Consider the following 16,697-nt stretch of genomic DNA (forward strand, 5'->3'; position numbering starts at 1 on the left):
CTGTTTTATAGAATTACAGAGTGAATGCTCTAGTCCTTGCAAGGAAACCATTCTCTCACTGCAGGTAGTGTGGAGTAAAAGATGTTAAATTAGCATCAGCATAAGTCTGCCTATTGCATTTGCACTTGTCAATAACTTATTAAGGTATCTGTGTTCATTCTGGTTGCTGACCTTGCTAGCACCTGGGATTATTTGCCTCCCTTGCTTTTTAGAAGCACAGGAATTTTGGTTCTTCCATCAGTTTGCAAAAGTTGTTCCTTATATACTTTTTCCCACCCTGGAGAAAATGATTTCTTTTCTGGTATCTAATGATGTATTCCAGAAACATTGAACTTATTATTTATCAAAGTACTTCAGGGCTAAATTGAACAGCAAAGCATTTTGTGTGTGAGTTTCTGTATATGTTTCCTGATAAACCTGCTTGTTCTGTGTTTCTGTGTGTGCTGGTTTCTAGTTCCCATGTTCTGTGAAAACAAAGAGTAATCTATTTTTATCAGCTGATTTTCAACATGAGAAGCTTCTTGTAACCAGCAGGGAAATGACCTTCCTAAAACACTGCAAACCAAAACCTGGCAATTTTTTCTTAAACTGCTTTTGTAGCTGATGAGACTGTAGACCTAAACCCAATGTAGGAATATTCTCATACAAGTGTGATAGATCTATGTTCTGTCTTCTGTTATATGCTGTAAATCTTTTCAGTGTGCTCAGCATGCAATTTAAAGCTTAGTGTTTGACAAATGCAGAGTGTTCTAATGTTGTAAAATGATTGAATGGTGTAAAGGGGCATTACCAAAATAAAGTTTTTCTGCCCATGCTCTGGGAAACAATGAAGGATTAGTTTAGTGGATTGTTCCTCCTAAAGCCTGATAAAAGGTGACGATTACAACTGCTGGCAAAAGTGGAAGTGTCTTAAGGCAGCCTGATTGTACTAAGGGGTTGAGTGGTGGCAATAGTGCTAAGCAGGAGTCCGATGCTCAATAATATTTATATCATAGGCATGCTTTATCTTTGCCAATTGCTATTTCTACTGTTTATTACCCACCTTTCAGCATGCTTTTGTAACAGCTTGCAAATTGACCACTTCGCTAGCTAACTTGGCAATTTGAATTTGAATTCTCTTTTCTGTAATTACCCTGGTAGGTTGGCTTTTTTTCCCCCTTCAGAATAGGTAGTATGGTTTGTCATTTCCCAGCTCTGGGACCTTGGCTTTTCTCCATTAGTTCTGAAGAATAATAGATGGTGGCTCCAACATGATTTCTGCAAGTTTCATTAGCTCACTGGGATGAATTCCATCTGATTTCTGTGGATTTCTTTTGTTGCAAAAAAAGTATTGTACATTAAAAGATCAGTTACTGTATTACCTAAGAAAGCCTGGGAAAATCTACTATGCCAGTTGTTGTTGTTTATTTGTTTGTGTTTTTTTTTTGTTTGTTTATGTTTTTGTTTGTTTAGAAAGAAGGCTGGGAGTGTGTGTGTTAGTGTCTGAATGGCAAGTGCAGGCTTGATTTATGATGGACAACTGAACTGCTGTAGTGGTTCAAGGGGACAAAAACGTAACATGAACTGGGCAGTGGTACATTTGGGGACACTGCACATAAATGAATTATCCTTGTAAATAATAACAATTAGTCTTAAAATCAGAATAGTGACAAAGAATCTAGTTTTAAAATTCTGTTAATTAAAATGAAAGGGCTTCTTGTTTATAAACCTGAGCCTTCCCTGGTACATCTGTTTGATTAGTCCTGAAGCTTAGGTTCCAAGTCAAATTTTAATGAACTTTGTTGTCCTTTCTCCTTGCCATGTGTTCTGGACATTTAATTATGATATCGGATATCAATGATCCTTACATTTATTTTCCTACACTGTATCACTCAATGACATGACTCTGAAATGCTTTTTTAGCAGTTTTGCCCTTCAGCTGTAAATTGCGATTCTGTACTTCTTCATTAATGATCTTGGAGTGCTTACATAACTCCTTAAGAGAAAATATTAAATGTAAGATGGTTCCATTAATTTAAGAGCAGGGACATTCTATTTAGACTCCCCTTTCCTTGCTGAAGGAGTACAGCATTTTTCATTTTGATAAATGATTTGCCTTGTTATAACTTTTTTAACTAATGGGTATAGAAAAAAAGTGTTAAATAAAAATGGTATGACAAAAAAGTGTGACATTCACTTTATTTTATACGGAAAGAAATGAATGTAACACAAAGTGATTTTATTGAACTGTAACAGCAAAACATTGAAAGTTCAGTTCTGAGTTAGCCTTGAAATGTATTCCATGTGTAATATAGATCCTTTCACCTACAGATGTAGTTTCAGATATAAGCCAAATTGCTAGCAGCCTCAGTTATTAACAATGCCATGCTGTAAGACGTATGGCTCATTGACCTTTTCTAAAGGATGCAACACATATTCTTACCCTGAGTGTCATTCTGGACATGGGTTGCATTTGGCGTTAATCAGGATGAAAACTCCCCCCCCTCCCCCCCCAAAAAAAAAAGAAAAAAAAAAAGCTTCTAGACTGCCTGTTCTAACTGACAACACGGAAAGGTAATATAGGTAATATACAGAAATTTGCATTACATTAACTGTTCCTGCAGCCAGGAAATAAGCTTTCCATATGTGAACTCCTTTATCTCATTAGGACTCATACCTCCTGAGTGAGGTGTAAGTACATGCATGTGATATGCTTGCAGGATTGGACTCCCTTTTTCATGTCAGAGTTGTTCCATTTTTTCAAATTTGTTATGATCAGGTGCTGTTGAAGATCAGTGTCAAAACTGTGATGAAAATAATTTCTTACTTGAAGTTTCACTGTTTCTGTTTGTTTGTTTGTTTGTTTTTTAATAGGGTACTGTTAATAAATATTTCATTCTACCATGTAATTTAATGTTCTAACTTAAGGTGTGCTACAGTTTGTGATCAATAAACAGTAAGTACAAATTTGTTATGATCAGGTGCTGTTGAAGATCAGTGTCAAAACTGTGATGAAAATAATTTCTTACTTGAAGTTTCACTGTTTCTGTTTGTTTGTTTGTTTGTTTTTTTAATAGGGTACTGTTAATAAATATTTCATTCTACCATGTAATTTAATGTTCTAACTTAAGGTGTGCTACAGTTTGTGATCAATAAACAGTAAGTATTGAGTCTGAGATTTTCAAATGGGCTGAAGAATAATTACACATTCATCTTCCATTAAGTTTTGAATGCCTTTGAGAATCTTAGTCATGCTTATCACTGGACTCTACTCAGAAAAGGTTGAACCATTTTATTTAGTGAGTGCCATTATAGAATATATCTACATATTGAACTAGCTGAAGTATTAGAACAATAATCAATTAAGTCTTTCCAAACTGGCACCTTTGTCCTGGTTTTTAATCATGCACGGCCTATAAATCTACATATATACCTTTTAACTTGCAGAAGTTCACAGTTCCATCCTGACGTGTTCTAACAAAGTCATAAAAAGAAATCTATCTGTATGAGTTATTACTGTGAACGTCAATTGCATATATGTATCAGAGGAAATATGTTGGTCATTATACATTTCTTTTGCTTTTCTTCAGCTTCCACAGCTTCTGTAAGAAGCATCAAAAAACATCAAGCAATTGAAATGGCTTTCACATTATTTCCTCCCCTTGGTGCAAAAGTGAAGAATGTAGTTACAGTGCCACTACCATGGCTGCACCCTCTGCTGGATGGAAAAGTTGGATCCAAGAAAGCAGGTAAAAATTAGTAGCACATTAGTATTGTATAGCACATACATCTCCAGAAAAATATGCCCCCCTGCTCTACCTTATCCTCTGCTGAAGAACTGTTGTATGTTTTTATAAAACTGATATCATTTACTTATTGGCTTTCCACAGAATTAGCTCAAACTCCTGATTTTTAAGACATTCCAACACAAAATCCAACTTGGCAACTGAGCACCACACTTAACCTGTAACATTTTTTTCCATGTGTGTTAATATTAAAAAGGATATGTTAAGTTGATGTTTCTTTGAAGGTTCAAATTCAGGGACAAACCTGTTCCTCTGCCACTTTTGCCTTAGAAGGTAAGCAGAGGAACTCCACATTTACAGGCAAGTGAATCTAGACATTCAAAAAGACTCTGTAATGCCTGTGCTGAAGAAAGGGGATAGAGGAGAAAACCATGCCTCTCTGGTCTATGCTAGCACTTGTTTGTCTCAGTGCATGATGCCACTGAGAAAGGGATGATGATTGCAGTCAGGGACTGTGTGAGCAGGATAGAGTGTTTTTGTTTGTTTTGTTTTGATTTTCTTTAATGTCAGAGTAAGGAGAGTTTTCCTCATAACAAGCTTGGAGTCAGAGAAAATATCAGAGTAAAATTCTGTATACTAAATGTACTAAATGCTCTATGTTTCACGCTTCTTATGCCCTTTCCCCTTACTTTAATAAGTAACAGCAGCCAAGCTGTATGTTAGAAATTAAAGGCCAATTTGCTCCCACACCTTCAAGGGAATTTCCTGTAGTACATTTAGACTGTAAACCTATTCCTAGGGTTTGGGTCCAAAGACAGCACTCCGTAGCACTCTGTAGGTTGCACAAAGAAGTGGAATTTAAGGACAGTGACAGAAAAGTGTTCAGCTCTGCAAGCATACATTATGTTGAAAATGTATATATAAATCAGATGATGGATGGACAGAAGAAACTAGTGAAAGAGGAGGTGAGTAGAAGCCATACTTTGTCCAGACAGTGTTCTGTGTTCTTGCATTGCATTCAGAGGAAAAGGAAGATTGGATTGAAATTAAGACAGTAATGCTCATCTTTGATGTTATAACAAGACAGTCTCCTTCTATCACTTATCACAAGGTTCCCCATGACAGCTGCTGTGTTGAAGAAATTATTATTCAAAAAATACTTTCAGCCTCACTGAAACCTTAAACTGCGGGATCTGTTTTTAAACTAACTAATTTTTCATGACTGTATTTTCATAAATAATAATTCATGACTCTAATAGCTGTAAGCCTTGGGTTGAAAATGAATTATAAAAGGATTACTCTTTTTACCTGCAAGTATACAGGTACATTTAAGGAAAATGTGCAAAGGCTCTTCCCCATTCCTATTGTTGCATTAACAGTCTCTTTAATTATACTTGAACTGGTACTGATATGCTGAATTATACTTTTTTTTGATCAGGATGCCTGTCTTCAAGAAATGGTTATAAATCCATTGACATTAATGCAGCAAGGCTGGTTTACAACACTTGTAGACAGGTGCCATTTGTGTGAGGTTACTTAAGTCTGCCAAGGCCTGAAATATTTAAATGCTCTCCTCATGGTAGTCAATATTCTAGATAAGGACTTCTCTTTTAATTTGTTTATTCAGATCTTTGATAGCATACTGGTTTGTCAGATTTTGATTATAATACAGACAAGAATAGTAGAGGAGACAAAAATAGATCTTCAAATGAGATTATGATGTATATGGTAAGATCTGCCTCTGGAGGGCTTTTGAGTTGTTTTGATCAGTGACCGGAGTATAGCATCTTCTTGAGTTACAGCAGTTATTAAACTGGTTGACAAGAGTGATGCAGTAGTTGCCTTGAGAAGAGATTAGTCTATTGAAGGAGGACTTTCTGTAGCACAGAGACTCCTCTTCCAATAAGCATTTTAGCTCTGGATAGCCCTGTAAATTTATTGTGTTCCACCATTAATACTAATAAACACAGCAAGATACATACACCCCTTTTTTGCTTACTGTGTCTGTTTCTGTGGCTTCTGAGATGCGCCAAGCATTCTGCAGGTAATTGAGAAACATTGAAAACCACTTCCCAACTCATCTATTGAAAGGTCTTTTGCTATCTGGCAGAGATCTAATCTGAGAGAAATAACCCCTGAACTGTGATTGTATTTAATTCAAATGTGGAAGTTCCCATAGGCATAAGTTTATGCTGTATATGTAAATTACAGATTCTGGTGCAGTGTGCTGTGAATTTCTAATCTAAGTATAAAAATTCGACGTGTGCTTAAATAAGCAGAAATCAAGCTTTTAAACCCTTTTTGAAATACAATAGTTTTGTTCATATCATTGATATACAAGGCATGTTTTCATAAAACTTCTGCACTTACATCAACTATTATTGCTCCTACATTACCAGTAAGTAGTGTGCTAACATCTCTTTTAAGCATGAGTAATCTTCACTGCATTTTTTAACTGGAAAATGGAAGATAATACTCATTTCCCATTGGAAAAATAACTATATAAAAATGCATCTTCCTACTCAATTTATTTGCCAGCTTTTGTATTCAGATTGCTTTACTGATTAAAAGGTCAGGGCATCAAGGTTTAATTCACATTCAGTTTTGTCACTGTGGTAAGTTTTTCAAACATTTCAACTTTCCACATATCCCAGTTTCAATATATGAGAATGGGATAATATTTCAAACTCACTTTTTTGAATTGCTTTTAGGTGAAGGAAGCTCCTTATTTGAATAATAGAATGTGTGATAGAACAATACTTTCAGTTTGCTGCGTGAGCAATTTTATTAAATGCTAAGCGGTATAATGATATTAATGATGACATAAAATCAGCTTTTCTCGGTGAGGCTTGTGGTACAATATTTCCTTTTGATAGTTAAAGGAAGGACACCTTTTTTTTTTTTTTTTTTACTTTATCTGTTACAAAAGTCTTGCTCCTCTATGGAGCGAAAATGTGTTTCATTTTTGTTTTCAGTAAAATATTTTTTTCCAATGTTTTACTGCAATAAAGAAATAATACCACAAAAACATAACATTACTGTGCTTGCTAGAAATGAATATAAGTTGAAACTATTGATATTGATAGCATGGCAATGGACTTAGTGTGGTTAATTTGAGTGGAGGAGTGAGGTTGTAAAAGGTTTGTGAAGACAATCTCTTCCTTGAGAAACTAATTTGGAAACACAGTGTTTATCTCCAGAGTCTCAGGAAGTCAATGGAAATCTACAGTGGTGCTTTAGATCAGTCCCTTACAACCTTCTGGTGTATACCTTAAGTAGCCTGTTTACTTATCACTAACTTTCTCATGGGTGTAAGGAGTCTCTGCAAGGGATGGTTTCCCAACAATATTTAGACAGACACAAATCTGTCAACTCCTTCCACTGCTAGACTAAACTGTGATAAAAAAGCACTGAAAGTACTATGTCCTACCAATTAAGAGCATTGTAATACTGTTCACTCATATCCTATACTTCAGAAGGAGCTTCATAAACATGGACTCAGCAATTCTGTGGGGAAAGAAAGAAGCAGGAAGGAAGGAAGGCAAATAGTAGAATAGTAGAATAATCACTCTACGCCACTCATGCTTCAAGGCGTAGAGTGATTATTCTACTACCTAGGCAAGAGAGGATATGGCAGGTGTTTAAATTTTTGTATGTAGTGCATATTAGCTCTTTCTTTTTGCTTTGATGTGATTTTCCCAGTTTAATTTACATGGTATAGCTTCGAAAATAAAAAGAGACAATATTGAAGAGCTATCATAGCAAGCTTTTCATATGGTGTCAGTTTGGGGTAAAGGAATAAAAAGTTCTAATAATATCTTTCAAGCATTAATCTCTGCAAGATGTCTTGAAGAACAGAATTAGAGCAATATGTGGTCTTTGCCATCTTTGACTGTTGTGACTCAAAGACACTTTTGATCACTTTAAAAGAAAATTCAACATTTCAAAAGCACATGAACCAGTAGAATTTCCACAACAATCCAATTCCTCATTTACATCCCAACAGGGTCAATTTTCAATGCATTTCACATAAGAATAAATACACTGTTCTCACGATTGTTTGTATGTGTAGTTCTCCATACCCCATGCTGTAAATATACCCCACAGTGTCAGATCCATGCTGTGACCAACAATATATGCCCAGTGGGCTAGGCCTAGCAATATCTACTGTATGTTTATATTTTTTCCTTTGCATTTCTGCAAAGCTGCTTCTTCCGCTGTCTTAGCCTGGCAGTATGGCTTGCTATAGTTTGGGGGATTGTAAAGCTGTCTCTAAAAAGCATATGGGAATGCAGCACTTGGATTCACAGATGAAAGCTCAAGACTATACTGAAAGGCCTGTATTTTGTAAATGTTTGCAGGGTATGCAGTGAGACAGGAAAGCTGCACATCAACATAAGTGTTTGTAGAAGATTTAGATAATGTAGTGGCATTTCAGTGTCTCACTTAAGGTGACAATTGTGGCTCTTTTACTGTGTGGCATTTTACTTTATAGCCCACCTTAGCTTCTTTAGCTGTGCTGGTTATCAAAGGAATCTGAAGTAAAATTTGGCCTAAAAAGCCTTTTAAAATATTGGAAATGACAGCTTGACTGCTTAGAAAAGAAGAATTTTATTTCATGAGAAGTAAAAAATAGGTTGTTTGAAATTTCTTTAGAAGAAGGCAAAAGGGAGATGTCAGATCCCTTCCAGTCCATTTTTATACGATTCTGTGATGTGAATGTGGCACTTGGGTTGCTGATCATTTAGTAATGAAATATATCCAGCAATTTTAGAGAATCCAACTCTGGTCTAGTTTTGTTTTTAAGAAGTTCTTAGAGTAACTGCAGTTTTCTAAAATTTCATCCATCACATTGCAAAGTCGGGGTTTGAAATCTGACCTGTATGCATGTTTGTGACTAGTCAATTAAATCTCACAGTTCTATTTCTGTTTGCTGATTTGATTAACTGGGCCCACTGAAAAACAAATAACAGAGCATGAAGACTTTATACTGACCTTCAAATAGGCTTTGCATTACTCAGGCATGGTCATCTGAAAGTTTGCTTAGAAGATGCAGAGACATGCCCAAGTTAGAATTATGGAAAAACATCACCAAGTACTCATGTTATTTTGCTGGTGTTTTCGCAGTGTCAGGCTTGAACCATTTTCACATATACTAGGATTATCCAGAATTCTCACAATACACATTTAAGATAATTTTGCTCTGCATCTACTCTGCATCTGCTCTGCATCTACTAAACTAAACTGATATTTCCTAAATGTAAAGCTTAATTCATTGCAATTTTTGAGGAATAGTATTAGTATAACATTTCTTTTGCAGTTTTAGAAATGTGTCTTCTAAGAAGTTTTCCAAAATAATTTGATCATGAGAAATAGAATTGTATCAATATATAAGCGTACATACTTATATGCATTTGTATGTAAATACATATATATATATGAATATTAGAGGTATAATTATTGATTTTTATGTTTAATCAAATACTAAAAAGGAAAGAGCAGATAGTGCTTTTGGGAATATTTTTATTTTTGCCTGAAGTAGTCAGCATCCTTTTTTTCAGCACCCTCTGAGTGAAAGATGTCAGTATTTTACAGTGATACTTTTTGTTTCAAAATCTCCTTCAAAGTAGTTGAAATATAAATTTCAAACATTTCAAAATAAAAAAGAAAAATTTAAATCAAGCTGTCACTGTTTTAAAGTTCTACTGAACTGGAGTATCATTATTTCATTGTGAACCAAGACAAATTTTAAAAATATCAAAGATAGCAGCCAAAAATATTTATTCTTTTCTTAACTACTATTTATTACTCGTTTGTCGTTTGATGCTGTTATAAATGAAGTCTCAACTCAAACTGAATTTTGTAATATTTATACTTATAAATGGTATAAAAGGTATAAAAGCTATAAAAGGTATAAAAGACAAGTAAACAGCACTGGGTGTGTGGGGAGTCCACGCTCCACCAACACACACACACAAACATCTAACATTCTAAATATATAGAACATTGCTTTACATACTAAACCCAAGTATGCCTGTACATATGTACAACAATCAGGAAAGGTAACAAACAATCCTTTAAGCTCCATGACTTAATAAACTCGAGTACACCTATACATATGCACATTCAGAAAGGGTAACAAACAATCCTTTAAGTTCCATGACTTAACAGCCTCCATTTTCCACTCCTTTTCTTGATTACAAACAAGTCTCCATTTTCCATTCCTTTTGAACAATATGTCTTGCTTTAATTTGTCAAGCAACTCGGTCTTCAGGCCTTATGTATCCCGTTCTTACCAGATCGAAGAAAAGCATATCGAAGAAAAGCTGCTAACCAGTGAGGGGCAGTTGTGTGCGTGGGTCCACTTCTCTCAGCTTGAGCTTCTTTCCAGCTCCAGTGTGCCTATTTCCAGCAACTTTCTCTATGAGCTTCTTTGAGCGGTTTGCTGAATCTGGCTGAACCTATCTTCATGAGGCGATCGTGGTAAGCAATTGTGCATTATGGGGAATCATACGTCCTTAGGAACAAAGACTGTCCTGGTAACCTTACAGCTTATTCTCCTGTCCTGGTTTCAGTTAGCACAGAATTAATTTTCTTCCTAGTAGCTGGTGGAATGCTGTGTTTTGGCTTAGAATGAGAAGAGTGCTGATAACACCCCGATGCTTTAATTGTTGCAGAGCAGTGCTTATACTAAGCCAAGGACATCTCAGCCTTTGCTCTGTCCTGCCAACGGGCAGGCTGGGGGGTGCAGTAAGAGCTGGGAGGGGACAGACCCAGGACAGGTGACCCAAACTAGCCAAAGGGGTATTCCATACCATCTGACGTCATGCTAAACAATATATAGGGGTGGCTAGCCGGGGGGAGGGGGCGGGACTGCTCGGGGTTAGGCTGGGCATCGGTCAGCGGGTGGTGAGCAATTGCATTGTGCATCACTTGTTTGTACATACTATTATTACTTTCGTATTATCACCATTGTATCATCATTATTATTATTATTATTATTATTTTCCTGTCTTATTAAACTGTCTTTATCTCAACTCACGGGCTTCACTTTCCATTTCTCTCCCCCGTCCCAGAGAGGGAGGGGGGAGGGTGAGCGAACGGCTGCGTGGTGTTTAGCTGCCAGCCGGGTTAAACCACGACATCTCCTTATTAACAATTGGACAGTTTATGATCCTGAAACATGGAACCAAACTGAGGTCAAGGTGTGGGACTCTGCAACTACAAACGACAAGGTTGCACTGGAATTTCTCAGCACCTGGTGAGCAATCTCTGAGGTCTTAAAGAGCCCTGTGGGGCCACAGTCAAAAACGTGTGGTTTGCCAGACCATGAGGGAGCTGCGGGCTCCTTTACTGATCCGTGCTACGCCATGGGCCCCTCTGCTGCTACAGCCATCGAAGGCTTTTGCTGTTACGCCCCCTGTTGACCTGGACATGCCTATTGACCCAGGCCTCATTGGCCTTGAAAAAGAGATGGATATGCTTTTCTTCGATCCGGTAAGAACGGGATACATAAGGCCTGAAGACCGAGTTGCTTGACAAATTAAAGCAAGACATATTGTTCAAAAGGAATGGAATATTGAGGCTGTTAAGTCATGGAACTTAAAGGATTGTTTGTTACCTTTCCTGATTGTTGTACGTATGTATAGGCATACTCGGGTTTAGTATGTAAAAGCAATGTTCTGTATATTTAGAATGTTTGATGTTCGTGTGTGCATGTTGGTGGAGCATAGCCTCCCCACACACTCAGCGCTGTTTACTTGCCGTTTATACCTTTTATAAATATTTCTTTTATAAATATTACTAAATTCAGATTGAGTTGAGACTTCATTTATAACAAGAGTCAAGTTAGCCTTTGTTTATCAACCCAAAGGTTTCTTAAAGGGCTGCAAGCATCTTACATAAAGAATTTGAGTATGAACCTAGTGGTAATTCTGCCCTTATGTTAGGGATTTAAAGTTCTGTGAAAAATTATCCTCATGACTTCATTGCAGAACAAGAAATATTTGTCCAACTCGCAAATGCTCTGGAGGTATTTTGTGTCCCAACAGTTAGATGCAGAAGTCTGTTCTATAAATTAATAAGTGAATATCACTTTTGCTTGCAAATTAACAGGAATACCAGATAGGTAATGTTCAGTTACAAGAATATAGCATTAAATTCATCTCCTGAACAGGAAATATAATGAAAATTTCCCATTCATTAGAAATACTTGCAAACTATGTGGGATTTCTCATAGTTCTTTCCTACCATTTGAGCTCACTTGAATAAGGATTTCATAATTCATATGGAATAATAAAATGCATGCAGTTCTTCATGAAGAACTAGTAGAATAGGAAGACAATGTTATCATTTAGTCTCCTATTAAAGCAATACATGCAAATGGAAAATTTAAGTTTAAACTTTTGGCAATTACTGGCATTGTTATACAATCAATAATTCAACTGATTTCCTAGTATTTTTCCCAGTCCAGGGTAGATAGCAGAAGAAAAATCAGAGTAAATTCTAAAAGGCACTTATCTCTGACTTCAGTGGTTGCAACAAAGCCTTGATTTCAGAGGACCATAATAGCCTCAAAGAAATTACTGCACTGTATTACATGTATAGAAGTATACAAAGACATACAATTTTAATAACTTAAAAGCTTTGGAATTCCACAGCAAGAAGAGCTGTATTTCAGAATTCTTTTGGGAATGATACAAGCGTAACACAGAAATCACATCCATTAGAAAATAAAATTGTAATATTACAGATGAAGAGCATCAGATTCAGAATGGTGAATCTGAGTAACTTTATTTGATTTTTTTTAAGATTACAATTACTGTCTCCCCTTCCTGGATAGATATATGGAGATAGCTTGCAATCTTCCTGGTAATTTTAACCAAAGCAAGGCTAGTGTGAGGTTTTCTGGGGGAAAAGCAATTGTACAGGGAAGGCTTTTTGTTTAAAAAAAAATAAAAAAAAATAAAATTAACTAAACACAAATATAGCTTTGTGTGTTCTGTCAATAAAAAAAAAAATCAGCGCTGTCAAATCTGTGATTTGTACTTGTAGTCCTTAGAATTTGAAATACATTGGCAAGATTGATTTCTAAAACTGAGTAATTTTTAATGAAACTAGAAATTCTTTAAATCATACTTTCTTGGCTTTCGGAACTTATTCACTGTTTATTATTGCACACATTATATTATTTATTTATTTATTTATTTATTTTTATAATTCTTTTTTGCTTGATCTAACTGGTTAGTGTGCTAGTTTTCATTAATATGTTTATGTTTTCATGTAATTTGTAAAAATTAAATTATTGAAAAATATACAAAATATTTAGTGAACGAGTTGTCCATCTTAGAAATCAATGAAAACTACACACTTTACGATCCCGCTAAAAAGCCTTCTTGGATTTGTTTTTTGAAATTATAGGCAAAATATCTGTTGCATCTGTTTTACCTGATGGCAGTGAAAATTTTGAATACAAGGGGAATTAGATTGCTGAATATCTTCTACTGCCCACTTTCTACTTCCACTTTCTAGTGTTTATAACTGCTATCAGGGTTTCAATCACAAAAAGAAATGCTGAAGTGTTGCTTAGCAAACTCCTTATTTAACAGCAGGAAAGATGTCTCAGAAGATATAATTCAAATTATGAAATTTGAAACAATGGTCTTAGTGATTGGATTGGTTGAGTTCCCAATGATATCTCAATAGCAGCTGATGCATATGATGAAACAAAAACCACAGAAACAAAAGAAGCTTCATACCTGCAGTTATTTTCATTGCTACATCCCATAAAGCCAGGCTCTGGGATTAATAGACATATAGATCAATAAAACATTGGCCATATTATAAGAAAGTACTCAGCATCAACGTGGATGCAGTTTCCAGTCAAAATACTAAGAAAACAGGGTTTCATTTAATTGAAGAACCTTTTTCCCCAGCGTCATTGCTACTGGCTTTATTCCTGTATCTGATTTGCTCTCTTGAATAATCTCCAGCAGGTGCCATATTTAATACAAATGTTTCCAGTCTTGACTAACGTACTGCAGTTTATAATGTAGTGGCAAAGTTTTAATAATCACTAATTTGTTTTCAGTTGGTTATCCTGCAACTGATGTCTGCTTGCCCTATTGGCAGTTCCAAAGACTACAGTGAACAGGTGGGGCATTTTCTTTCCAGGAAATGTTAGCTTGATGTCTGGAAACAGATGTAGTTTTTCCCAACTCATTGTGGGTCTATCTTCTAACTTAATAGGAGCTCTAAATAGCTGACAGGTGATAATACATCTAGTCAGCTCAAAGCATATTCTGACTGTACTGCCAGCTAGTAAATGGGAAATTTTCACTTCTGCAGTGGCGGTCTTAAAATGATCACCTTTTAGAGCAAGAAAACATGTTAAATAATTTCTGATTAGAAAATCAAATCAGCCATCTTCTTAAATGTATATAATTTGTACAGATATGTATTCAGAAGCAGCTGATGTATTTGCTATCTGCTATTTAGTACTCTTATCAGTGAAGGAGAGATTATTTAAATCTCCATTTCACATGTTTTGAAGGAGAATACATAAATCAATACCTAATCTGACCTTTGATGTTAGGTCCAGAGTGGGGATCTAGCCTCAAATGATATGTAATTGTTTTCTTCCAGAAATTGATTTTCACTTACTGGGCATTTTGAATGTATCAAACATGGCTCTGTGAATGCAGCTTTTCAAGGGCTGAGAGCTTTTTCTCCAGCCTCTGATAATCTTTCAGTGACTTCTGCAGTCATACGAGTTATTGCAAACTTGTATTGTTTTGTTCGTCAGAGAGAAGAGGAGGGAAAGAAAAGGAAGAAAAGGGAAGTAGAGTTCAGATACCAGTTTTTTCACTAACTCTCAATCCTACTGTCTCCCTTCATTCTTCCCTGGTCTGAGAGAGAACCATCTGTTCCTTTCACCTTCCATTTTTTTCAAGAAGTTGGTCCAGCATTTAGAAAGCAAAAATTTTCTTCTAGATTTTTTCTTCTAATATTTTTTTTTTCTCTGAGAGCTGCATAGATAGCTAAGGATACTCAGCTAATATCCAAGTTTCATTTTTGCTTCAGACAGTTTTTCATGTATGTTATTGCAAACTCTGTACCCTAGAGCAAGTATCTTATGCCATGCTGAGATGGCATGTAACTCCAGGTTATGCTCAGCTCCTGGTTTGCATCACGTCACTTAGAAAGTCAAAAATCCCTTTTATGGTTACCAGTACAGCACATGGAAGTAAAGGAGATTTAAATCCAAGGCAGCTGTTGTAGCTCCATTAATATGTAGGAGCAACGGTAGTGTGATCAGATTTATGAAATGAAAACGAGCTTTGCATTCCAACCACATGCGAGGCAGATGGGCTGTTTGGGTTTGCTGAAGAAAATCCTGTGGGAGTGTAGGATGTAGAAGGTGTGAGAGCTGAGCTGTGTTGTAGATGTGTTGATGTCCTTTGGGAGGGGAAAACAGGGGGAGGCTAATTAGGCGTCCACAATCACCGAGAATGCCCTGTCTCTGCAGCCAGTGCAGTTCTAATGTGAAAAGAGGAAGATGGTATCTTTACGTCGATGAAGATGTTGCACAGACTTGCTGCAGTAAAAAGCCTCAGTTTCCTGTGGCTGCCTGGAAGACCATGCTCAAAAGGAAGAAGATATATAAGAAATGATGCTTACACAGATTGGGGACCTCAGATCTTGTATTTCTTCCTGAAACACAGTTGCTTTCACTCAGCATCAAGGCGGGGACCTGTTTTCCATTTACCTTCCTTGATCTAACCTGGCAATCTGAACGTGATGATTTAGACCTTTGTACATTTACAGATGTGCAAAATGTAAACTTAAATTTCACAAACTTTCACTGGTATGCAGTCATCTCCAGTATAGCATATGCATCAAATGTGGTAAAATTATGTAATACATTATAAGATATTAAATAATGATAGAAACAGAATGTCTGCTTAGCCTGTGATGCCTTGTTATATATACCTGTTCTGTGTGAGAAAGGTCCTGGAGATCTGGTTCGTGCAAAGAATCACAAGCAATAAGAAGCAAATATTTAAACCTCAGTCCTGCAAATATTCAATTAGGTTCTTTTAGTCATCAGGAAATCAAAATGAATTTGACTGTATTGTCAGTAAATCATTTGCCAAACTCCTCTTCTTAAAAAAGCAGTGATTTTGAGCTCTATAAAGTGATACTCTAGTAGATGATTCTCGAATAGATGATTCTGTCATTCAGCAATGTGTACTGCATGTGTGTAGATTATATGTGTAGGTAATAGACAGACAGACTGACCGACTGACCAACCAACTGATCAACTTTGCTTGCCTACAGACTCAAGAATGAAAAATTACTGGCAGGTTAAAAACTCCTGGAAAATAAGGTTTAAAATAGAAAGGATGACAGAACTCTAACAATAGCATTGTGAATGGCGACATTGTCATTCTGAATGGAGATCTGCTTGAGTCAAATTGAATAACAATGCTCTTTTTCTTCATTAAGACCATTAAAATCTGTAAGGCTATGGGACCTGGATAGACATAAAGGTTTTAAAAAGCAATGAGGAGAGATTAATGCTCATTGCTGCATACTTACTTGAAGAGTCCAATTAAGTAAAAGTTTGTGCTAATTTGAGTTCTCTGAAAAATCTAAGCAGAACAGCCTCATTTTTGCTATTGCATTGGTTTGCAAAACAAAACCACAATTTTTTCTTGGTATCATCATATAAATATTATGAATTCTTTCTAGAGAGCAAAATGATTTTTACTGTTGTAGCTGGAGATAAATGTTATTTGTGCATAACATCAAAATATAAGAAATCAAGATTCTTTCTCTATGCCTTACTCTGCTGTTTCAATTGAGTGTCTCTGAGAATATTGCAGTTTTCTATTGTTTTTTTGGATGTGCTAATATTAGCATGAAATGTGATAAGAATTATTTAAGAACCTAATTGCTCTCTATTTGGCA

At 36.0% G+C, this 16,697-nt stretch overlaps 1 protein-coding gene across 1 annotated transcript in view; it reads left to right on the forward strand.

Annotated features, from left to right (window-relative positions):
- Window positions 1-16,697, forward strand: part of IQCM (IQ motif containing M) — a gene marked incomplete at both ends in the record, with an annotated part of 168,709 nt that overhangs the window by 140,862 nt on the left and 11,150 nt on the right. Inside the window, 1 exon segment of the mRNA XM_082758635.1 lies at window positions 3,570-3,728. Within this exon segment, the coding sequence (XP_082614761.1) occupies window positions 3,570-3,728 (159 nt within the window).

This window comes from Aythya marila, assembly GCF_965140915.1.
Source record: "Aythya marila genome assembly, chromosome: 4".
Classification (NCBI taxonomy): Eukaryota; Metazoa; Chordata; class Aves; order Anseriformes; family Anatidae; genus Aythya; species Aythya marila.